This window comes from Bolinopsis microptera, chromosome 2, assembly GCF_026151205.1.
Source record: "Bolinopsis microptera isolate Bmic1 chromosome 2, MBARI_Bmic_1.0, whole genome shotgun sequence".
In the NCBI taxonomy this organism is placed as follows: Eukaryota; Metazoa; Ctenophora; class Tentaculata; order Lobata; family Bolinopsidae; genus Bolinopsis; species Bolinopsis microptera.
This window is the reverse complement of record NC_087073.1, coordinates 5609648-5636442: the sequence shown is the minus strand read 5'-3', so window position 1 is coordinate 5636442 and position 26795 is coordinate 5609648. Positions and strand designations below refer to the sequence as shown.

The 26795-nt window shown below is 36.6% G+C and overlaps 2 protein-coding genes across 3 annotated transcripts; both read right to left on the bottom strand.

The window, feature by feature from the left end:
- Window positions 1-415: 415 nt before the first annotated feature.
- Window positions 416-26052, bottom strand: LOC134811556 (endophilin-A3-like). Of its 2 annotated transcripts, XM_063818500.1 has the most exons (10): window positions 26042-26052; window positions 8988-9050; window positions 8687-8755; window positions 8249-8321; window positions 7827-7970; window positions 7224-7285; window positions 6217-6291; window positions 2934-3098; window positions 1884-2163; window positions 416-1120 (listed from the first exon to the last, which is right to left on the bottom strand). In XM_063818500.1, the coding sequence occupies exons 2-10, from the start codon at window positions 9030-9032 to the stop codon at window positions 957-959; spliced, it is 1077 nt and encodes a 358-aa protein (XP_063674570.1). In that variant the 5' UTR covers window positions 9033-9050; window positions 26042-26052; the 3' UTR covers window positions 416-956. The 2 variants fall into 2 exon arrangements, with proteins under 2 accessions (XP_063674570.1, XP_063674569.1); XM_063818499.1 differs by lacking the exon at window positions 26042-26052 and having other exon boundaries at window positions 8988-9053.
- On the bottom strand, window positions 9736-10392 carry LOC134826722 (trimeric intracellular cation channel type 1B.1-like). Its single transcript, XM_063839212.1, has one exon. The coding sequence runs from the start codon at window positions 10390-10392 to the stop codon at window positions 9736-9738; it is 657 nt and encodes a 218-aa protein (XP_063695282.1).
- Window positions 26053-26795: the final 743 nt, after the last annotated feature.

The window sequence follows — 26795 nt, the reverse complement described above, 5'->3', positions numbered from 1 at the left end:
AACAATGGCAATGAAATAGCCGGGGACTCTTTAAATTTAATTTATTATCGAAAATACTTTTATTCAAATATTTTTAAACAATGTGCAGATAACATTTTCAGATGAACTAGATGTCAGGACATTAGTACGGGCCTTCCGCCCTGTATAAAAATGTAGTGCATTACTCTCACATATTACATAATATTACATATGTAATATGCAATACATCGGCATGTCATTTAACGGGAGAAAATTTACATTACAAAACTGACAGACTTGTGTCAGGCTTATCATTTACAAGGCTTCATTAAAATCAATAACCATTCAACATTTGCTAGTTGTGAATTAAATTCAAGGAATTAACTGAACCTCTAGAAATACGATATCCTGGCCAATAACTATAAATACTCATCTAAAAAAACTTAAAAACTCTAAAGATAATATCTAGCTGTTACTTCACACACTAACCACCACCACTAACCAGTACCACTAATGCCATGCTGTGATAGGATGAACCACCAAACTGGATATTTTTAAATTATAACGTATTAGTAACGTAAATCAATACTGTAGAATCTAAATTATTACTTTGATAAACGCATGCTAGATAAATTTAGGCAATAAACAAAACAGAACATTATATATTATTATTATGTGAGTAATTAAAGTCTAATTACATAACATTTAACACAGCTATAACAGGGTATGAATTGTATAATACAAACTTAAAGCAGGCCAAATTATAATCATTTAATAAGTTAGTAGTGAGCTGAAAACTTTTCACAAAACCAACGAATAATGCATCGCGCTACACACTCTACATTTCCTCTAAAGTAACAAACTTCTACAGTCCACACACCCCAAATGTACACAAGGAATATAAAATTTTACACAAATCATCTGCCAAAAAAAAAGAAGACTAGCACAGTACATGTCGTCAAACTACATACTAAAGATGTGAGTCCTTGTAATAACAATTACAAAGGGATGATAACTTCCACGTAGTTAGTGGGGAAGAAGCCTTGGCGGCCGTTAACCTCCCCTTCAAACCAGTTATCATCTATCTGTTTGATCAGTATCACTATGTCGTTCTCCTTTAAGTCCAGTTCCGTGGGGTTCTCCGCTTCAAAGTCGAACAGAGCTGTGAGAAAGTATGTTAAAGAAGTTTACCCGACAAAAAGTAAAAACACTTCTCGGTGTCAGTTTGAAATAAATTAACAGTAAATAACAGTATAGTAGTAGAATGGATCTAGTAGAATGGATCTAGTAGAATCGACTACTTAGAGCTTAAACAGGGTGTTCACGATACATTGGTAAGGTTTAAATATCTGTAGCTAAGTCAATGAAGAAGTAATCACTAATCAGCCATAATTAGCGTTTATTTGCTTTGCGCACATCGGTTACAATTATGTTACCACCACCCGCCACCAGTTCAGATATCAAAACTTTTACATATTTCTCGAAATTTCGTAAATTGTGCCCATATTTGGCTATACGCATCAAATTTGTTAGGCTTCAGTTTATAAATTGGTGAAGTATTGATATTTTGAATGAAGGTAATTGCTAAACAACGTATTCTCTGTGTTTTATAGCTCAATATCTCTTGAAATTAGGATACTGTGGACAAAAACCCCAAAAACGTTCGAAACAGTCAATCCCCCAGTTTTGACTTTCGCAGGGGCGAATTCGATCAATTCACAATAACTTTCGAGAAATAAGTCAAAGTTTTGATATTTGAACTGGTTGTAACTATATTGTAACCGATGTGCAAGGAAAACGAGCGCTAATTATAGCTGATTGCTCCCTTATATAAATTAGCCTACAGATGTTTAATACCATATTAATGTATCGTGAAAATCTTGCATATCGACCGGTAGCTGAGAAAAGTAAGTAAAACAGCTCACCTTTAGCTTTAGCAACAGGTCTGGCAGCTTCCGGTTTAGCAGGTGGTGCAGGACCAGCAGCCGGCTTCATTGGTCGTGGTTCCGAGGGACTCGAGATACTTGTACGTGCCATAACGGAGGAAATACGAGCTACAGGTCTTCCCTCTTCCTTCGGCATGCTCTGTGCTGAGGCGGCATGCTCCTGTATGTTGCTCTGTACCTCATCAAGTATTCGCAGGGCGTTCTCGTGGTAGTTCTTGATGAAGCCAACTAGAGCTTGTAGCTGGTGTATGTGTTCTTCCTGGATGGACACGTGTTAGGTTATGTTTTATCCAAATTATTCATTTAATTATATCCGATATTTTGAATATTTTATCGCTAAAAGTTGTTGGTCCTTATGTTAATAATACTGAATATAAAGCTGCTTAAATTTTAAACTTTCCTTTTATAGTAAACAAATCATGCCAAATGATAAGTGATGATTTAGTATTCGTTTAAATTAGGTCAAGTTACCTAGAATTTTCAAATGAAACGTGGGTAGTGTCGACCTCAAAATGATCACAGAAGTCAGAGTGTTCAATCATTTTATGAACATAAAACAAATAATTTTTTTGAAGAGAAATCATTAGCTCAATTTGAGATATATAAATGCAGATTTTAAAGACACGAAAAGAATATAATAGACTACGTGTTTTATCCCAAATATTTACTTCCTAGAGTGAGAGTCTGGTCAGAGTGCGGAGTAGCTACACCTCTCCTCACAGTACATGGAACAAGATACGTGTAATGTCAGGTATTTGCGGTGTGTGTAGACTGTGGTGAGTTTACACACACCACTAGTCCGTGTCACGTGTTGCTCGCTTGAATCTCTCAAGGGAGTCGCGTTTTGGGGCTATTTTGAGAATTCTAGAAAGCGAAATTGACAGCTTTCGCCAAATGTTAGAAAAAGTGCTCTGAGTATCAAAAGTTAAAGAAACTGGGGATGAACTTTAAGTTTTAAAGAGATGCTTATCTACGTGAAAAACCCAAAACCAGATGAGAAGTAGAGTAAAGTAGTAGAATAAAACCGACCTGAGCCTGGACGAACTTCTTCATGCCCACATCTGACATCTGCATACTCTCATTGAACTTATCCTCCGCTGTGTAAAGTTCATCCTCGGTTACCCGCCCTTTTTCGTGTTGTGAGATCTTGTAGTCGTAGTCCAGGCGTCGTGAGTTCATTTTCTTCCGATGACCCTGTGAGATGTGAATATCGATTAGTGTTAATGATTATCGTTATCAACAAAATACGATGATAAAAACACTTCCCTTACTTTGAGTTGGTAAGACAGAATGTATCAAATATAGAGATATTTAATATTTTAAATAAAGGCCCCTCCTAGCCCGCTCAATTTTAAATACATAGAACACGGGCGAGAGTCACATTTCAGATTGGTAAGGCTTCATTATTACATCACTTTTCTGTAACACTCATTATGTATCTTAAACATTTCAACAGATTCAGGCGATACCATAGTTTGCTACTCCGTCAAAAGTACCAGGTTTACTGTGACTTTGCTTGCCATAAAAGGAGTTTTACTTAACACAATGAGTTGTCTGATGATAAGGTCAGTCGGTTCACAATCAAGAATATGCGGCTATATTCACACCCAATACTTATTCGAACACAATAATTATGCAATATTAAATGTGATATCTGCTCTAGATTCCACAAGCTTTTAATATTTATAAAGGAGTGTATTTTATTGTCCAGATTCTAAGATTTTACAAATGTTACCAAACTCCTCTTGCAACATGATACGTTATTCTAATTCCTGATCTCAGAATACAACTTGAATGATCAATAATTCTAAATATGCTTTAATAATCAATCGTAAATTCACATTTAATGTCCCCCTGTAATCATAATGACAAACATATAACGCTGACACAGGACACTAATATGTAGAATGAACACTTTAGTTTTGGCAGGTGTTTCACTCTTACAGAACCAGATGTAGATTGTAGAGACTATAAGTTTCACTCTTACACAATCAGAGACAATAAGTTGAGTCACTAAACTCTCGGCAGGTCTCAGCTCCTGGCTCCAGCTCATAACCTCAGTGTGTTCTCACAAACTGTGTGTAATCACACACTGCATCTACAATAATTACACAGGATGATGTGTGAGCTCCAACTGCCACTCTAGGTGATGGAATATAAGATGTGTGCGGCCAATGACTGGGGTTGTTGGGCCCCCCTGTGACTGGGGTTGTTGGCCCCCCTGTGACTGGTGTTGTTGGACCCCCCCCTGTGACTGGGGTTGTTGGCCCCCCCCCCTGTGACTGGGGTTGTTGCCCCCCCTGTGACTGGGGTTGTTGGACCCCCCCCCCCAATGACTGGGCCGGGTCGGCCCCCAATGACTCTGTTTGTTTCTCATACCCTTGGTTGGTTGCTTGCTTTTCTTTATTTTTCGCACTATTTAAAAATAAGTTATTACGTTACATTCAGGATTAAGATTCTAGGACTGGCAAAAGTGAATCTTAAAAAGTATTTTACTTTATCATCTCCTTGACCCTTATTATATCTAAATTAATGACCCGAACCTAAGCCGGCTAAAACCATAAAATGTAATTTTGAACGGCAATGATAAGCTACGATAGGCTATTATAAGCTATGGTAAGCTATTATAAGACCGTTCTCGATGCCTTTGTTCTGTGCGGTGTGATAAAGAACAGTTTTTGTGACACCCACCAAACACACTGAGCAATGGTAAACAGTGTGAGCGATAAATGTGACCAATTCTAATACACCTCTAATTGTAATAATTATCGATTATTTTCTTGTTCCTCGATATTTATTGGCGCTCATTATCAGACAAGATAAGTTTGCAGGAGCTGGACAATGAACATTATAGCCGGGAATGCTACTCAAAACCGAGTAAATTCCAATTATTGTGAGTGAAAAGCAAGTAATCCTATTATTTTGCAGGCAACAGATGGCGAAAGACTGGCCGAGTAATGCACAAATTAAGATCAAATTATGTGGAATACTAATCTATATTCGCTATTTCCTGCATCTTGGAATGAGAATTATTAATGTGTACATAACAAAGCAACATATTTTGCAAGATTTCGACAAAATTATGACCTGCTGAGTTATTTATTGCCATCTCAAGAACTCTCGTTAGTCTTTATAAGGGAATTTGCGAGAAAATTCTTGCCGCTTTTTATGGAAACTCTCTACCAATGTGAGAATATCTATCACAGGCTCAGTATATAGGTTTACTGCACAGGAATTTGAATAACTGAGCTCTACGGAGTGGAATGAGTTTTACAGCAATTTACTTGATAAGTGAACAATCTAATTAACTAAAACTTCCAAGAATACAGGAATAGTCTAGGCTGTGTGTCACATCCGCAAACACACAATACATTTCCATCCCCAAAAGTCTCATAGGTACGTACAGCGTATCTTTAGTCCCTTTCTTTGTTCATTTACAAAGGAACAAATATTAAGAGATCTAATAACATTGTAAACAAATTATCATATCTTTAGCCTCCCATTATATCCCTCCTGGATTAGATTCCTCTACAGTTTCAACACTGGTTAACTTATGTTGCTATTATAATAATAACTTTTAATCGTTAGTCAAACTACCAATAATACACTGGAGACTCTGTGTGTTGTTGACTTGTTGAGAAGCGATGGAATATTATGCAGAGCTAGCTTTAGTACATCAGGATATTAATTATTGATTATTTACACAATAAGACTATAGCATAATATATGTTCTGGTTCTAATATACCGTTACAATAATGACTTTAATATACTCTTTAAACTGTAACACACTAGATAGTAATGGAAAATGTACACTGAATTAACACAGCCTTGTTTAGATAAACAATACATCACATCTAACATTGTTTTAATCGGATTTCTAGCTTGGCATAAAGCCAATTAATCTATCGATAACCATTTGCGTACTTTAGAAACAACAAAATTAATGTAACCTCAAATTTCTAACCTTACAGGGTTGCAAGCTGTCTGGACATACCAGGTACATTTTAGGACGAATCTAAATAAATTGCACTACACTGCACTCTCACGGTCTGACTAATTATATTACATCTGGCAACGTTCTAATAATGCCTACACTACAGTTTAACTGATAGTCCTGTAATAAATAATTGCCCTCAAAATCTAGATAATCCTGGTGGCTAATATATCATATTAAGAGCTTCAAACCGATCTAGTAGCTACACAAAGTGTCACTAATAAGCACAGTACATCCGAGTGTTGTTATTTGAAGGGGTGTAAGTGTTTTATACAGCTATATAATACATGTAATATATATACCAAAATACACTCTACCTGAATGCTTTCTTTGTAGTCCGTCTTTATCGTTTGTTCCATTGGATCAATGAAGTTCTGTTTAATATCACAATCCTGTAAAATTACCGCTTTTAGTTAAATTGTTATTATTGAACATCAGCTCTCAAAAAGTGTAAGCAAATGGGACGTTGTAGTCTGTACACACTTAACCAGTCTAACAAAACAGACTTTATATTCCTGTCATACGCTTATTTGGATAATGTATATCTTAATAAGTTTCATAACAGATTCAGGCTGGACCGCCACCCCCTTAATCAAGAAGTTTTGTAGTATTCCCCTTTGCTTAGAAGATTCACATAACTAATTTCTTGGCTATTTACTTATATCAATTCAATTTTCTTTATATTCGAGAAAAAGATGAAAATTCATATGCTCCCATGTTGCACTTGATTGGTTTCATTGGAAAGAAAATACAGCAAGTACATCAACTACAGCCTGACTAAATTAATTCAGAAACCGTGCATAATGGTAGAAAACATATTTTGCTAAAATGTGTAATATTTGATTAAGAGGAGCGCAGATGTTAATTAAATCTACTACTCATACAAATTATAGTAATTTAGAACTGGCATTTAGTGTACATTCACACAGTGAGTCAGTCTGTTTTACACGCTAATTACTCTAGACAAGGTGATATCACCACACCTTGAACCCGTTACACAATCAGCTGAGTAGTACACAGTACACACTCAGTAGTACACACTATGTAATTGTACTATGTCACGTGATCAGGACATGTAGGCTGTAGTAATCCTCTTTTTTTCGAACAATAGAGGCCAACATAAAAGGCGTAATAGTTTTCACTGGTGCGAAGTGCTTTATCTGATAATAAAAATAGAGTTTCTGAAGAAATAGCACGTAGACGTGTGAGATACGCCTGTCGCCCGTGTGACATAAAATATTTGTTGTTTATTTCACTGCCAAAAACTAACACTTGTTACTGTAAGAAAACAAAAAAAAAGTGATTTTAATTTCTCTCAACTCACCAGAGAATCCTTGACATCAGCTAGCTTCATGAAACCCTCGCCTAGCTCCACAACTGCACGACCTGAAACATGTTATACGGTTACTATGGTTACTGTAACACCCTGTTACACGGTTACTATGGTTACCGTAACACCCTGTTACACGGTTACTATGGTTACCGTAACACCCTGTTACACGGTTACTATGGTTACCGTAACACCCTGTTACACGGTTACTATGGTTACCGTAACACCCTGTCACCAACCCGGCAAGTCAGAAGACAGCACACAAGCCGGATACACGTGTAAACTGTGTGTACGGGTAGTGTTAGGTATGTCAGGTTTGTTGGTGTAAACAGTAACATTATAACATTATTAGGTAAGTGAGGATGTAGACAGCGCTGTGTTTATCTGTTATAGACCCAGGTACCCGACAAGCGTCATAACCATTACAGAACTGGGACAAAAGACTAATGAGCTGGAGCTCTACACTGTTACCATGGTAACTACATGTACGTGACTACAAAGCTACAATGTGTAATCTGTTTAGATGTAATGATGAAAAATATGAGCGCTGACATATCTCAATAGTTGGAGCGAAAAGTGATATGGTTTTACACTGACCATAATATGAGGACGTTCCGATATCTTCAGCACTTTTAGTAAGAATCTCTCCGACCGTTCGCTCCGTCTGTGGGTATCCCGTCTCTATAGCAGTGCCACGTGCTCGCGCATAAGTAGCCTGCGTAGCTAGCTTGGCTCGCGTTACTGAAATGTGGCAGCTAAGTCTAAAGCATAATTTGTGACATATTTGAAATTTGAGGCCGATAAAGTGAAGAGGAATTGTAATGCAATATGGGTAAAACTAAATGCTTTATTGAAAAAACTAGATATTTCTGTGTAAATAGAATAAAAAACAAAATTCCAGTCCGGAAATTCAACACCACACATGGATTTACAAATTCCTGAGCTTCATTATCCTGGACACCCTGACTAAAGGGACGTTTGTTCTGAATTCGAACAGAAAACTCAGGCCCATTTCTTACCCGGATTTGGTTGGAGAAAGTCCATGACTTTGTTGTTAATATTTTCCATACACCTCGCCGTGTTGTCGGTTATCTAAAAATAACAATTGTGTAATGTAAGAAGGTCCTTGTATTTTACATCATCAGTACCACTATCATAGGAAGTTTGTGTAAGGCGTGCAAGGTCCCGTGATCTGTTGCTTAGTTGTCTTGCACGTGCAATATTAAAATGTATCTTACTCTGACGTAATATACTACACTGCATGACATAATGAACAGTGAAGATGTCCTGAACGTATCTACTCAGATTTAACTTACATTATATGAAATAACACTTGTCAACAATATTTTGCCGTATTAAAAGCTTGAAATTTCCTGCACAAATATGGCTATGAACAGGGCAACAGGGGGTAGTGTAATAATAGTTGGTGAGTACTCACGCTGTAAAAATTGACCCACCCTTTCAAGCTCAACGAAATCCTCGTCAGTTTTAGAGCCTTCTTTGTTCCCTATTTTCTCACTGAGATACTGAAACAAATATTCTGTTAATTGAAAATTATTTAGATGTATCTAATATAGCCTTATTATGGCGAATAATCATGAAATGGCAATTTCGTTACTTGGTATTTAAACGAAACGAAACACAGCATTCACTACCCTACTATTATACGACAAACATATCCCCTCCTCGGAGCAGAAAGTTTAAGTTAACTGGTTAAAACCAAAGCAACCAATCAAATAATTTAAATCAAAACATTACCTGTGTAGTCTTGCCCATCGTCTTTTTGAAACCAGAGAATGCCATGTTGCTAACGAGGACGCTGACAAAATTCAGGGGATTATGATTTATCTAGATGACATCACATTTCACTTTTTCGAAAGAAAAACTGATACAATAATTTTCATTTTGATACACAGTAGATCTAAGAAACACAATTTTTATTAATATCAGTAAAACAAGCTCTGAACGGTATGATAAGATACAAGACGTATACTGAAATCATTACATATTCGTTTGTTAGGTTTTAGAGAAATAAATTAACTATATTGAAATGAAAACAAGTTGTAAAATTACATCATGCTAAAATTGATAATATCTAAAATCCCAGCAATTTCTAGCCAATTGAAATAAACATGTCAATTTTATTTTAGTTAGTTCAAAACATCGCAATTCAATTACAGTTAAAATAATGAAATATAAACACAGAGTTAAAAGGATCCCAGAGAAATGCATTTTTTATAAAATCCAAAAATTAAGAAAATAGGATTGCATGCATCAAAAAATCATTTATTAATGTTGAATATAATATGATTATAAAACCTATAATAATTTTATACAAACATTTAATGGGTAGGTGTTTTAAAAACACCTATTCTGACATAAATTACATAGTTTAAAAATCTGCAGATAAAGCTATATTTTTCACTGAACCATAAAATACAATTTTGCATATTCTTTAGCAGGCTCAATGTCATGCTTCTAACCTATATTATCCTATTATTGCCTTTCACTTATCTTTCTTTATCTCTTTATCACCAGATTTTGCATCGACTTTAGCAGCTTCCTCTTTTGATGCCCCCTTTTTTCTTGCAATGGACACCATTCTCCATGTTGCATTGGTTATAGGATGGAAGGGATCAGGGAGACCAGCTAGAGTCATGGCAAGGTTTACTGAGACCAATATTGCAGAGCAAAAGAAAAGACCTTGAGCAATGGTTAGAGGAATTGCTCCGATTGTGATCATGGAAAGAATTCCTGAAATGAGCAGTGACGCCTTGGTGACAAAGGATATCTGCAAGAACTCTCCTCTGCTCATCTCAGCTGAATGCTTTCTTATTGACTCTTCGGTAGTTTGAAGGAACTTTCCTGAGCAACCACCAAGTGCGCCAACTAGGACAAGAGGAATCCACTGCCCTTCAAAAACAGCTGCAGCAGAACTTACAGCCCACAGAACCTTTTTGCACCGTCTCGTTTCTCTGGCTGCCATTAGTAATATTTGCACTGGCTTCTCTCTGTACAATCTGAATGCAACATCACCAGGACCAAAGTAGACCAACCACCAGATGAAGATTGCAGTGAAGGTATTCATCACATTTGCAAATGGGCCCATCAAAGGTTGTCCAAGCGCAGCAGCAACCAAAATACCACCTGCATTGATTATCATAGTATTGCCGGCAAGTGAGGCAAGAGGGTGATCATGGGCAAATTCAAGTGACCCTCGTTGGGACCTAATAGATGCAGTTGTTGCAAGACAATGTATCAGATGCAGTACAGGAAAGTTAGGGATGTCATGTATATAATTACCGATTTGATTTATCATTTCCATGGTGGCTCTGAAGTCAGAAGATGTTAAGTGGAATTTCCAAGCACTTTGATTGAATGTATATGTATTGTTTGATTTTTTTAAAAATCGAGTGTTGCAATTAGCAAACGTCATTCAAGCAATATATACTTATACATATAATTTAATCAAGTGATGCAATTGGCAGAGTACAATCAATTCAAGTGATGCAATTAGCAGAGCACATTACATAGGTAACGGAGATGGTCCATTGCTACCAATTGAACTTTAAACAATCAAATATATTCACAAAAATTTTCAAAACACATCATCACTCCATCATCGGGGCAGGAATGAGGTTGTACGAAACTTCTGATAAAGGGGTCTCATGTTTGATGTCAATCTTCTTTCCTCTGTACCCACAAAGAGCGATAAGAGTTGCATAGTAAATCGTATCCTCGTTCTTACATGCCTTACTACACCACAGTACCTCTCCTTCCTCTTTCTGGCTATGAGATCTGCTAATCTGTTGACATCTAAGTAAAACTTTCAAGTCGAGTACTCTCGACCCACTTAGTCCACATACCTTGCAAACTTACAGTACGGTATTTGTAATGGTCCAAGTTCCTAATACTCGCCAAAGATGGTCGCACTAGTCAATCGTAGGAGGAGAGAAAGCTTATCAACAAATTAGGTGGCTGCATTTTGTTATGATTTTGTTAGGTCTTAGTATTTATCCCCATTGTTTTAAAGTTTTAAGAGAACTCTCCTTAAATTATTTTAATGCAGTCACTCAGATAAGTTTATACCAGGACACTTCAACAAAGACACATACTCTGCCCACAATAAGGGGCCATAATTGTTTCAATTATGTAACTGTATAGAATTATTATTATTAGTGAAACTGTATGCAATGCAAGGCATAAACAACTTTAAATTCATTTAACATATTTATTTTAGTTAATTAAACGATATCATGGATTACGTTTACTACTTTAGGTGGTTTTTGTTAACATCAAAAATCACTCAACTTAACTTCACAGTTGTTTTGCCTATTATAACTGATTAGTATATTTATTCAAAATATACTACACTCTATAATGTATAACTGGTCATCCCAACCCGGCTCTGAATTGAAATGGTCAAAATCTTATCCGATCCAAATCATATTATATGTAACAAACGTATCAATAATACAAACAAATATTATTAATAACTTGCTAGATCATAAATGTGATTTAAGCACATGTTGGTAGACGTTAAAAACTAGTGGAGCCGCGGCAAAGTAGCAAAATGCGCGGGCAGTTCTAAAATTTATAATGTCGCCGCGCCTCACGTCTTGTATCTTTGTATTATTAGACAACAACATCAAATTCACTGTCCATATTTTGTAACAAAATCTAAAATTTCATAATACATGGTGTTGTATATGTTTTAATATCACTATAACTAAAGCGGACAAGCTTTTTATTTTACAACAATATCATTCGGTCTCCTTGTCACTGTAACACTTTGAAAGAAACACGAAGATTGAACAGCGAGACAGAGAATGGACAGTGAGACAGAAATTGAACAGTCAGACAGAGAATGAACACCGAGAAAGATTGAAAGGTAAGACAGGGAATTAACTCTAAAATAGAGAATGAACACTGATGCAGAGATTGAATAATGAGACGGAGAATTAACGTCGAGACAGGAATGAACAGTGATTTAATAGTTAAACAGAGAATGATCACTGAGAAAGAGATTGAATAGTTAAACACATAATGAACGTTGAGACAGATTGAATATTGAGACGGAGAATGAACGTCGAGACAGAGAATGAACATTGAGACAGATTGAATAGTGAGACGCAGAATGAACGTCGAGACAGAGAATGAACATTGAGACAGATTGAATAGTCAGACGGAAAATGAATGTCGAGACAGAGAATGAACGCTGAGACAAAGATTGAATAGTTAAACAAGAAAATGAACACTGAGACAGAGATTGAATAGTTAAACAGAGAATGAACGTTGAGACAGATTGAATAGTGAGATGGTGACAGATCGAATAGTTAGACGGAGAATATCATAATATGGTTAGTTTAATATCTAATATCTAAAATGATTGCACGGCTTTTAAAGTAATATATTATCAAACATAATCTTATCTATGTTATCTATATTAGTTTCTTTTGTAAATATAGGATGCCACATCATTGGCGGTATCTGACAGTTTCTTATATAATAATGCACGGACATCATCGTCCATCACGTCAAACTCGGGATCATTAACGAAGGAAGTTATTCTGTTTGAAAGCTCCCGCCAATCTCCTTTATATAGTCTATGTCCCGTTTCTTCTTTCTTTTATCCCCATTTCCTCCAACCTCATCATCTTCTACTTCTTCATCCTCGTCTTCTGATGCTGGATAATCGCAGCATTTGTTTACATCTGCATCAGCTGGCCATATCCCAATATCACTTCCTGCAAAAATAATATCGGATTTTATATTTTGACTATTATAAGAATTGGAAGCAAAGCAATAGGGAAAACCTTGCAAACCCTGCGGAGATGTGATTTATGACTCTGATGGCAGAGAGTGATAACCCACTTTAACAGACAAAATTATCTTTGTCTTTCCAACCCTGATAACAACCAGAGTCCACACGGATACCTCGCCTCGGAGGTCGAAGTAATGCCCTGCCTTTGATATTGATAATAATATTTACTGCAGGAAACTTCATATTTTCTCTACAAGCAGGCTCCACACCTCCTACATCGACGCGGACGCACGGCCATAGCACATGAACGAGTTATGAACCTCAATTTTGTCTTGTCTATTTAAATTGGAATGTAAACATGCATACAGATCAATTTAACAGACCTTTATCTTTTACGAAGAACGGTATGTTTCTGTAATCTTCAGGTAGGTCCTCCCATTTCATTAAACCATCATCGATAGCTTGAAAAATATGTCTGCAGGGGATGTGAGTCCTGCTGAAGTTTCTGCAGGTGCAAGTTGGTCCTCTGATGTTCAGTTGGTGGGGCTCAGACTGGTGAGAGGATTTCACATGGAATACTCCATCAACGACCTTGCACACTTTGCTTGACCGTTTACCTTCTAAAATTACTGGCTGTTATTCAAAAAATCAGACCAAGAGAGAACACATAATATTTTGTCGCTTTATAATTCAAATTATTACTACAAAAAAATACTCGATTCTCCAGAAATTTGCCTTGCACATATAATGTAGTAAGGAGAATAACTACTGAGCTAAATATAGAGTAACACTGACGAAGACAGAGAGTACTTACTGTTCTCAGGAGAAGGAAACCCTTGGTCTACTGTTTTGAAGAGAACTAGAGCGTTACTACTTGTCACTTGTAAGAGAGTTAATACTGAGTGGAACAATAACTGCTGAGAGAAATGTAGAGTAACACTGATGAAGACAGAGAGTTAATATACTGAGTGGGAGAATAACTACTGAGAGAAATGTAGAGTTACACTGATGAAGACAGAGAGTTGATACTGAGTCGGAGAATAATTACTGAGGGAAATGTCTAGAGTAACACTGATGAAGACAGAGAGTTAACACTGAGTGGAAAAGTAACTACTGAGGGAAATATAGAGTAACACTGACGAAGACAGAGAGTTAATACTTTAATACTGTGTGGGAGAATAAATTCTGAAGGAAATGTCTAGAGTAATACTGATGAAGATAGAGAGTTAACACTGATTGGGAGAATAACTACTGAGGGAAATATAGAGTAACACTGACGAAGGCAGAGAGTTAATACTGAGTGGAAGAATAACTGCTGAGAGAAATGTAGAATAACACTGATGAAGACAGAGAGTTGATACTGAGCGGAAGAATAACTACTGAGCGAAATGTAGAGTAACACTGACAAAGACAGAGAGTTAATACTGAGTGGGAGAATAACTTCTGAAGGAAATGTCTAGAGTAACACTGATGAAGACAGAGTATATATATTATACAGCCGTTGTCAGACCTTCTCTGACATACGCTGCGACAATCTGGCTCAATGGTGTGTCCAAAAAACATAACCTAACAATCCTTAGCAGTGTACAGCGGCTGGGGAACATCCTCATAACAGGAGGGTTACCATCGACTCCTGGAGCAGCACTAGTATAGACATCATCACCGGAATCATCCCTATTGATCTGGTGATGGAAGAGGAAGCAGCAGAGCTCTCAGACTCAAATCCAACAACCAGTGGATATATGAGCCGATGGTAAACAAGAAGGGCAACCTAACCACCCACACAAAACTTAATGAACAGTTACTAAAGGCTATCAGTCTCAACTCTGAAGGACAAGATCAACAGACAACATCACTGAATGTTGACATTGGTTTCAACACAGAAATTCCCCGACTCTCTGAGTATGAGGTAATCGAGAATGACACCAATACTATACAATGTTACACAGACGGCTCCAAAATGAATGAAAAAGTTGGAGCAGGAGTGTACATTGTGGACAACGACAACCCCACATGTGAGGAGTCATACCACCAAGGAATCAACTCAACCGTCTTCCAGGCCGAAACCTTTGCCGTAGGCACTGCGGCAAAAATATTACGGGAATCTGGGACCAAAACTAGAAAAATAAACATAAACTGCGATAGCCAGGCGACAATAATGGCAATGAGCAACATCAAAGTCAAATCTAAAAGCACCAGCACGGCTATAAGTGAGCTCAACCAACTAGCAATGGACAATCAAGTCCTACTACGATGGATACCAGCTCACAAAGGCTACGATGGCAACGAAAAGGCAGACTCTCTTGCCAAAAAAGGCTCCGACAATCTGGACTCCGCTCAAGTGCAACTACCAATACCAAAAGTATTATGGAAGGGAGCACTGCGGAGTATAAGTCATCGGAAGATGAGGGAAAGATGGAGAACTTTACCCCACACTCACTTTAAACGAGTATGGAGACAAAAGTTCGCCAGATCAATCCCGAAACTTGGCAAAGAGAGCACAAGAACAGCAACACAATTCCTCACTGGACATTGTGAACTAAACTACCATATCAATAAGTACAACGGTCCCTAAAACCTGTCCACACTGTCTCATGAAAGAGGAGACAATGAACCACTTTATTGGTCAGTGCCCGAAATGGTCTTACCAGCGAGGAGGATACTTTGACTCCTTCTACCTCAGTGTGACAGATATAGTGGACAAGTTCTCATTACCAAGGATCATCGGCTTCATACAAGCAACAAAACGTTTTACCAAATGTGGAGAGGACAAGGCTTAACCTTGCTTTCTTCACAGATTAACTGTACCGGGGTAAGCACAGGGCTTCAATGCTCCATCTTATAGTGGTTTTGATCTATTCCTTAGTAGTAAAGACCACTGCCCTCTACGAAGAAGAAGATGAAGACAGAGAGTTAATACTGAGTGGGAGAATAACTACTGAGCTAAATATAGAGTAACACTGACGAAGACAGAGAGTTAATACTGAGTGGAAGAATAACTGCTGAGAGAAATGTAGAGTAACACTGATGAAGACAGAGAGTTAATACCGAGTGGGAGAATAACTACTGAGAGAAATGTAGAGTTACACTGATGAAGACAGAGAGTTGATACTGAGTGGGAGAATAATTACTGAGGGAAATGTCTAGAGTAACACTGATGAAGACAGAGATTTAACACTGAGTGGGAGAATAACTACTGAAGGAAATGTAGAATAACACTGATGAAGACAGAGAGTTGTTACTGAGTGGGAGAATAATTACTGAGGGAAATGTCTAGAGTAACACTGATGAAGACAGAGATTTAACACTGAGTGGGAGAATAACTACTGAGGGAAATGTAGAATAACACTGATGAAGACAGAGAGTTGATACTGAGCGGAAGAATAACTACTGAGCGAAATGTAGAGTAACACTGACGAAGACAGAGAGTTGCTACTGAGTGAAAGAATAACTGCTGAGAGAAATGTAGAGTAACACTGATGAAGACAGAGAGTTAATACTGAGTGGGAGAATAACTACTGAGGGAAATGTCTAGAGTAACACTGATGAAGACAGAGATTTAACACTGAGTGGGAGATCAACTACTGAAGGAAATGTAGAATAACACTGATGAAGACAGAGAGTTGATACTGAGTGGGAGAATAATTACTGAGGGAAATGTCTAGAGTAACACTGACGAAGACAGAGAGTTAATACTGAGTGGGAGAATAACTTCTGAAGGAAATGTCTAGAGTAACACTGATGAAGACAGAGAGTTAATACTGAGTGGGAGAATAACTACTGAGCTAAATATAGAGTAACACTGACGAAGACAGAGAGTTGCTACTGAGTGAAAGAATAACTGCTGAGAGAAATGTAGAGTAACACTGATGAAGACAGAGAGTTAATACTGAGTGGGAGAATAACTACTGAGTGAAATGTCTAGAGTAACACTGATGAAGACAGAGATTTAACACTGAGTGGGAGAATAACTACTGAGGGAAATGTAGAGTAACACTGATGAAGACAGAGAGTTGATACTAAGTGGGAACTGGGAGAATAACTAATGAGCGAAATGTCTAGAGTAACACTGATGAAGACAGAGATTTAACACTGAGTGGGAGAATAACTACTGAGGGAAATGTAGAGTAACACTGACGAAGACAGAGAGTTAATACTGAGTGGGAGAATAACTACTGAGCAAAATATAGAGTAACACTGACGAAGACAGAGAGTTAACTCTCAGTGTGAGAGTAACTACTGAGGTAAATATAGAGTAACACTGACAAAGACAGAGAGTTAATACTGAGTGGGAGAATAACTAAGTTGAGAGAAATGTAGAGTAACACTAATGACGACAGAGAGTTAAAACTGAGTGGAAGAGTAACTACTGAGAGAAATGTAGAGTTACACTGATGAAGACAGAGAGTTAATACTGAGTGGGAGGGTAGCTACTGAGGGAAATGTCTAGAGTAACACTGATGAAGACAGAGATTTAACACTGAGTGGGAGAATAACTACTGAGTGAAATGTCTAGAGTAACACTGATGAAGACAGAGATTTAACACTGAGTGGGAGAATAACTACTGAGGGAAATGTAGAGTAACACTGACGAAGACAGAGAGTTAATACTGAGTGGGAGAATAACTACTGAGCAAAATATAGAGTAACACTGACGAAGACAGAGAGTTAACTCTCAGTGTGAGAGTAACTACTGAGGTAAATATAGAGTAACACTGACAAAGACAGAGAGTTAATACTGAGTGGGAGAATAACTAAGTTGAGAGAAATGTAGAGTAACACTAATGACGACAGAGAGTTAAAACTGAGTGGAAGAGTAACTACTGAGAGAAATGTAGAGTTACACTGATGAAGACAGAGAGTTAATACTGAGTGGGAGGGTAGCTACTGAGGGAAATAAAGAGTAACACTGACGAAGACAGAGAGTTAATACTGAGTGGGAGAATAACTACTGAGAGAAATGTAGAGTTACACTGATGAAGACAGAGAGTTGACACTGAGTGGGAGAATAACTACTGAGAGAAATGTAGAGTTACACTGATGAAGACAGAGAGTTAATACTGAGTGTGAGAGTAACTACTGAGGTAAATATAGAGTAACACTGACAAAGACAGAGAGTTAATACTGAGTGGGAGAATAACTAAGTTGAGAGAAATGTAGAGTAACACTAATGACGACAGAGAGTTAAAACTGAGTGGAAGAGTAACTACTGAGAGAAATGTAGAGTTACACTGATGAAGACAGAGAGTTAATACTGAGTGGGAGGGTAGCTACTGAGGGAAATAAAGAGTAACACTGACGAAGACAGAGAGTTAATACTGAGTGGGAGAATAACTACTGAGAGAAATGTAGAGTTACACTGATGAAGACAGAGAGTTGACACTGAGTGGGAGAATAACTACTGAGAGAAATGTAGAGTTACACTGATGAAGACAGAGAGTTAATACTGAGTGGGAGAGAAATCACTGAGAGAAATGTAGAGTAACACTGATGAAGACAGAGAATGAACAATGAGTAGGGGGACATAAAATATGAAGTGCATGATTGTTGAATTACTCACACTGTAAGTTTGATGTTATTCGATGAACCAACAAATCTCACATAGGCACAGAATTTAGTGATCGTTTCATCGTTTGCAACACCAATAAAAACCTGAAAAATGGAAGTAATGATGTATTATATAATTATGTAGGGGACAAGGTTACAACGAAAAAGAACATGTTACAATCATCAAAAAGCGAGGATTTTATATCAAGATTAATATACAATGTAATATATTATATTTTATGTAATATATTAATATTATTATATAAAGGATCATAGCAAGTATGTTGAACCTGATCATAACAATTTGAGGTTTCAATACTTACGTCTTACATACCTAAAGCCAGTCAATATCTGTTTCAATGTTTCTATCGTGGCAGTCCAGAGTAACTATAGCTGTATTCTCTTGCATGTTTATTATCAGTTTCGCATCAATGAGGCAGAAGGAAGTCACTGACGAAACGTATGCATTCAGCATTGCACAACTTGCAATGCACCTATTATGTTGGTAACCGTTGATGCTGTCTGTCACAGCAGATGAAAAAGCACTCGAAACAACGACCATGTAGCTCTTTCAAATTCAAGCTGTATAACTATAGTCTATAATGCATATTATAATATGATCTAATGATGCAGGCGAAGCTAGGTCAGGAACGCAGCAATGTGAACCGACGAAACCGGAAACAGGTAACCAAAGATCTCTGAATTCTCTGGTCCATTATTCAGTTCTGATGTTTCACACACATACCTAAAATGAAGTAAATGTTATGAACAGTTATTTTTAAAAGAATACTAACTTGTATTATTTTTCTTCCCAATATAATGATATACCAGTAGTTTGGCAGTCCAATATATTTTCTTATATAAGATAACTGTATCGAGTGTACTTCTATATTATGTAACAAGAATCAGCTCTACAAAAGAGAATTGGAGTTGCTAAAAATAGCAAAAAAAACAAATACATCTAAGTTGAGGTCAAACACAATGAAGAGTTTTCCAATGTGAAATTAATAGAAACATTTCCAATGGGAGTTTTTTAGAGGGTGAGACCTTTTTTAAATAAATTCAATGTCTAAAACAGAATTGCATATACTGCATAGGCTCAATAAAATGTGACCTCCAGATCAGTAAAATTAGGGGCTCTGGGAGAGCTGCATAGAGTCCACTAGTATTTAATATTAGCCTGTACTGGCTCAATAAAATGTGACCTCAAGATCAGTAAAATTAGGGGAGCTGGGAGAGCTGCATAGAGTCCACTAGTATTTAATATTAGCCTGTACTGGCTCAATAAAATGTGACCTCCAGATCAGTAAAATTAGGGGCGCTGGGAGACCTGCATAGAGTCCACTAGTATTTAATATTAGCCTGTACTGGCTCAATAAAATGTGACCTCCAGATCAGTAAAATTAGGGGCGCTGGGAGACCTGCATAGAGTCAACTAGTATTTAATGTTATCCTGTACTGGCTCAATAAAATGTGACCTCCAGATCAGTAAAATTAGGGGCGCTGGGAGACCTGCATAGAGTCCACTAGTATTTAATATTAGCCTGTACTGGCTCAATAAAATGTGACCTCCAGATCAGTAAAATTAGGGGCTCTGGGAGAGCTGCATAGAGTCCACTAGTATTTAATATTAGCCTGTACTGGCTCAATAAAATGTGACCTCCAGATCAGTAAAATTAGGGGCTCTGGGAGAGCTGCATAGAGTCCACTAGTATTTAATATTAGCCGCACATGTTAACGTCAATTATTTAAAAAACTTATATACTTTTTGCTTTAATACAATTACATTGTACATGTCACATAATTGGCCGGTAGTTGAATGAAACTTGTGCTACAAATTACTTCGCAGAACCGCGTACTGCTCAGTACTTCATGCTTGAGCGGTACTGATGTTCACAGAGTGCAGATGCGCGCGGTTTTTGGAATCTCTCCATTATTTAATTGGATCACAAACTTCACGGTACGGCCTTAACTGCGCGAACGACGCGACAGAAATTTCCTTAAAATTATTCTGCTTCTGAAATTTTGGCTCTAGTAATTAATAAATTTGTAGCGCGATGCGTTACTGTGCCGCTAGATCGGCGAGATGCGCTACTGTGCCGCGCCGAGCTGCCATAAATTGACATCGTCAATTAATTAATAAATGTGACATGTTATAACTGCAAGATAACAATTAAATAGATTCTGTGCGCGGCGCTTATTGTAGGTTTATAACCTACCAGGACGCGCGCCGAGTTGGACTCGTCGCTGGAACAAATATTTTACGAGTATCACCCGTTAAGTAAAAAAGCTTACAGCTGCACCTAAAAATGGCGTGCTGTATATATGGTTGAAATTGAAATTGAAATTTGAATTTATTTATGAGTATAAAGAAATCAAAGTATGGATGGTTAATAATTTCATGAAACTGAATGAGAGCAAGACAAAATTGTTATTCATTGGAAAGCCTTTGGTACTGAAGAAGTTTGACCTTGAAATAACAATAAAGTTTGGTGACACCATCATTACACCAATTAACGGGTGATACTCGTAAAATATCTGTTCCATATATTTAATTGACCGTCGACGAGTCCAACTCGGCGCACGTCCTGGTAGGTTGTAAACCTACAATACACCAACTGTATGTAAAAACTATACCTGGAAGAGTCTTGGAGTGTTACTTGATGAATCTCTCAACATGGAAAGGCAAATTAACAACGTTAGGAAGAACTGTTCCTGGACAATGAATAATCTAAGAACTATCAGAAAGTATCTAAATGAGAGAGTTAAGCTCATGCTGGTCAAACAACTGATCATATCAAAGCTGGACTATTGTAATGTGACAGCCTTATCATCTCTGTTCATTTGAACCAACTCTTGGAGGTACATTGTACAATCTTTCAAAGACATTCACTCTAGTCTTTGAAAGATTCATGTAAAGGGCATAACAATAGTCCAGCTTTGATATGATCAGTTGTTTGACCAGCATGAGCTTAACTCTCTCATCTAGATACTTTCTGATAGTTCTTAGATTATTCATTGTCCAGGAACAGTTCTTCCTTGTAGCGCGATGCACTACTGGGTCGCGCGCGCATCAAATAATGCTTCTCGCAACCACTTAAGCAGATCGGCGAGATGCGAAGGATTGACATCGTCAAGCAAGGAATTCTCTCCCTCTTAATGTCCGTAACATCGATAATATTGTCTCTTTTAAGGGTAAGTTAAAGAACTATTTGTATGATCAGCTATAGCCTGGTTAAGCTATTTTTTGTGGCTTTGGCTAGAGAATACTTTCTTGAATATTTTCGATAGTTTTTAATATTGGTAATATTAATGAATTGTAATTGATTGATATGTAATATTTAGGCCCGTGGCCAGTTTTTACATTTTTTGTGGCTTAGTCTTTTTTTGTGTTTTTTTTTCTTTTTTTTTTGAGTATCCACTTCTTGTTTTTTTGGTTTTTATCGGTGTGTCAATAAAATCAATTATGTAATATGTATACTTTAACCATTTTTTGCGACAGTTAATCTGATATTATCTCTTGAACATTATTTAGTATTTTTTGATTTATGATACCCGTGTTTTGTTTTTAACTTTCTGCTCCGAGGAGGAGAGAAAGTTATTTGAGGAGAGCCGCTCAGACATGGGCAGTGGGCACCGTATTGTGTAAATTATTTAATTATCTTTATACAATATCTTTGTCGCATAGTAGCAGGGTAGTAAATACAGCGTTTCGTTTCGTTTCGTATAACATTATGCGCTCCTGCTAAATTGCTTGCCCAAATTTTAAGAAAAGTCTTGTGAAAAGGGCAAAAGGCCCTTTGAGTGTGAAATTGATCTGAATCGATGTATTTTTGGACGCTGATTCCGAATCACCCCCATGACGTAGGGTAAAATTGTTTCCACGGAGAGTTGTGGGCAAAAAACCGTTTTGGTCACGTGACAGGCTAGTAAAACATGAATTCGATTGTTTAGGCCGGCTCGGGTTAGGGTTAGGGTTGTGGTAAGGGTTATTGTTAAGTTAGCTTAGGAGTTATGGTTGTGGTTAGGGTTGGGATTAGGGTTGATTGACGATGTCAACCTATCGAAATCGTTGCGAAGCAAGAATGCTAGTTTCCAATTGCAATTATTATCATCACTGTTTTCTTAAAAGTGGTGATTGACCTTTAGCTTTGTTATTGTTTGATGTTGGTTAAATTATGACCACTTTGTAGATAGTATATTACCAGTGCTAGTAGTAGCTTAAAAATAGTTGGTGGTTTGTTTATCAATTAAAAAATTTTCATACATGTCTGACCTGTAAATTTGGGTTCAACTTCTTCAATTTTCTGCCGTAATTAGCTGTGTCCACTTTATCTAGCTCTCTCAACTTGCTTATTTGGACACGTTCATTGAAGTTTGAGGAAATTGGTAAATTTATAAAACAGCGTTTTTGACGATAGTGGTTTAATTTTAACATATATGAATCTAGCGTGTTCATAAGTTCTGAACATTAGCCACGTGACCCATACTCCCATATGCACTGCTCAGAAATAAAATGTATTGCTTTTAGGCACTATTATGTAAAAAATGTCACATTTTTGTGACATTGTTTACCATAGCTGCCCAATTAGCATTTTTTGGTCTAAAATATAGTAGATTAGGTCAATCTAACAATTATGATACAATGTAGGCCTAAAGGGCAGTGATCGAACGGCTTTAAGGCAACATTTCGTAAACTTTGTCACACTCAGAATACGAGACCTCTTTTCTACTGTGAGGTGTCCTCAAAACCCTTTCAACTCATTATTTGATAGTTCTTCTGCCAATCATAGCCCTAAAATATGTTGTTTTGAAAAGTTAACAAATACATGCACTTGGCTATTGGGAAATGATGTAAATTCTGTCACATTATATGGAATTTGAAATTCTGGGTGAATTTCCGATATCATTTATATTTGATTTTGGTTTGGAAGGCGGGAAAACTCTATATGAGGACGATACACGGATACAGTTGATTGAAGTATAGGGCAGTTGATGTAAACATCGTCACAAAATGATACGAAATCGTAAGTGGACACGTTCATGTTGAAGTTTAAGGATATTGGTAAACCAAAAAAAATAGCGTGTTCAGAAGTTCTGGACATTAGCCACGTGACCCATACTTCCATATACACGGCTCAGAAATACAATTTATTGTTTTTAGGCACTAAAATGTAAAAAATGTCACATTTTTGTGACTGTGTTAACCATAGCTGTCCAATTAGCATTTTTTGGTTTAAAATATAGTAGATTAGGTCATTCTAACAATTATGATACAACATTTGGCTAAAGGGCAGGGATCGAACGGTTTTAAGGCAATATTTCGTAAACTTTGTCACACTCAGAATACGATACCTCTTTTCTACTGTGAGGTGTCCTCAAAACCCTTTCAACTCATTATTTGATGGTTCTTCTACCAATCATAGCCCTAAAATATGTTGTTTTGAAAAGTTAGCAAATACATGCACTTATTGGGAAATGATGTAAATTCTGTCACATTATATGGAATTTAAAATTTTGGGTGAATTGCCGAAATCATTTATATCTGATTTAGGTTTGGAAGGCGGGAAAACTGTATATAATAAGTACGATGCACGGATAGAGCTGATTCAAGTTAAGGGCAGTTGATGTAAAAATTGTCACAATAATGATAAGGGCAGTTGATATGAAAGAAAATCTATCTAACTAATGCAATGGCTGATGTGACGAAATTTACATTTCTTGACCCTATTTTGAAGAAGCATGCCTCGATTAGAATTCAATATTCTTCCAGGAATTATTAGTAGGTTATTATTCAGCAAATCAGAACTCAAGTTTAACAATTCTGAGTTTAATTTTACTAAGTTACCGAAATGTGACGAAATTCACTTTTCCTGCCCCAACAGTATAATTTCAATGTGATGAAAAATGGGCATGGGTTTCATATTTCCTTTATCTCTGAATTAATCATTTCAAACTATAATTAGGACTGTTGATGTGAAAGAAAATGTATCTAAATTTTACAATGACGCATGTGACGAAATTTACATTTCTTGACCCTATTTTGAAGAACCATACCCCAATTAGAATTCAATACTCTTCCAGGAATTATTGGTAGGTTATTTTTCAGCAAATCAGAACTCAAGTTTAACAATGCTGAGTTTGATATCACTAATTTACCGAAATGTGATGAAATTTACTTTTCCTGCCCCAACAGTATAATTTCAATGTGATGAAAAATGTGCATGGGTTTCTATATTTCCTGTATAAATCCATTCCAACTATAATAAGGGCAGTTGATATGGAAGAAAATCTATTTAACTAATGCAATGGCTGATGTGACGAAATTTACATTTCTTGCCCCTATTTTGAAGAATCATACCTCAATTATATTAGTATATAATGTTACTTTATCACCATCACTATGTCGATAAATTAGTTATTTTGCCAACACGGAGCAAATAAAGTTATAATATTTTTTTTGTGACGAAATTTACAAATTTTTACCCTGTTCAGGTGTTGAAATTTATCCAATGTTAACATATCACTGCCATATAATAATTTATATGACCGGCGTATGGTTGAAATATTGTTAAGTGATCCATAGTACGTAATATAGGGTGTTTAAGTTGGTATACTAATATTTACTCAATTTCACACATGTTGAGATATCATACAAATTTATGTGACTAAATTTACCTATTTCTGCCTTCTGTATTTGTATTTGCTTATAACAATGAAATATGTAAATAATTCCAAACACATTCAGCTCACAAAATAATGCTAGACTATTCGGCATTTCTTGTCTGGATGTCATAAACATCCCTCATATAAATTTCTTAAATGTGTGACGGAGTTTACATGGTGCTACCATTTAAGGAAAAAAGTCGCTAAATATATAGATAATAGTCATACACAGCTATTCTATGAATTGGAAATTCGAAAATTTGGTCAAACACGGCAACAAGGGGTCCATATAAACTCCGTCACGTTTTTATAGTGTGACAAAGTTTACAACTCACTGCCGGCCGCATTTAAGCGATATCTTATCGTCTGATAAAGATATCGTTATGCGACAAAGTTTATCTAGAGGATGAAACGATTATCTTAGGGTTAGAGGGTTTATATAGTTTCATAGTGTGACACATTTTACATCATCGTGCCATTCAGTAGGGTTACTAATATTTACCAATATCCTCAAACTTCAATGAACCTGTCCATTTAGTATTGTTTAAGATTTCTGAGTGTACCTAAATAGTAGCCAAAATGTGTCTTTGAAAATGTTTGTTTTTCTCTATTTACTGTATCACTCTGGCGGTTCATTCGAAATAACATGTTTATCTGCCTTTACATCGTCAATAATAATGTAAAATCCGGATTGGAATATTATTTATGAGTCGCATAGTTGAAATGTTTTCTTGGGTAAATTTCTATTGATCCCGTTTGATGTGAAAAGGAAAAGGCTCTTATTAGGAAGGGAATTATTCAACGTTTCAATGTGACAAAATCGTATTCATGATCTCAAATTATTTGTTATATAATAGTAGTTTTGAAAGTATTAAATGATATACCATATTTTCTTGATAAATGTCATTTATATGTTTTATTTATAATTTATTTGTGTTTGATTGAGCAGCCCTTTCACAAAAATACCGCCAGACCATCAACCTACTCGACCTATTGTTGTGGCACTGTTTGACTTATTGACTTACGACCTTATACCATTTCTCGACTAGGAAATCTGACTGATAGTGAAATACCAAGATTGTTTTATTTTCTTCTAAATTTCTGAATTCTTGACCTAACAGAATGTCTGTCGAAGCCCAGTTCTGTACATTGATTAGTATAGGTTTGTTCAGTGTTACTATCTTTTAATTCAAAGAGAACTGGAACATTCAAGTGTTGGCATTTGTTAATTTTTTGCCCACCCTGTCGTAGGTAACAAAAATTCTTAACTCTATTTTGAAGAAACACTTTCTCAATTATTCAATAACAATACCCATCATCCAGGACATGTGATGTTGGAATCTTTAAAGACTGTCATCAACGATGCCTACGAGGGAAGCCTACGCTTAATCCTCTCAACTTTGATTAATCGGAAGAATGTTTACATGTACATTCCAGAGGTTGACGGCCAAGCTCTTGTACAGGATCGAATCATATCAGAACTTGATGCAACAATTAAGTTTTTTGAACATAAGAAGTTTGAGATCTTCAAAGAGAAAGCAAGAAAAAATTCAAAAGTTGACTACACATGGCTCATTAGTGTACCCTAT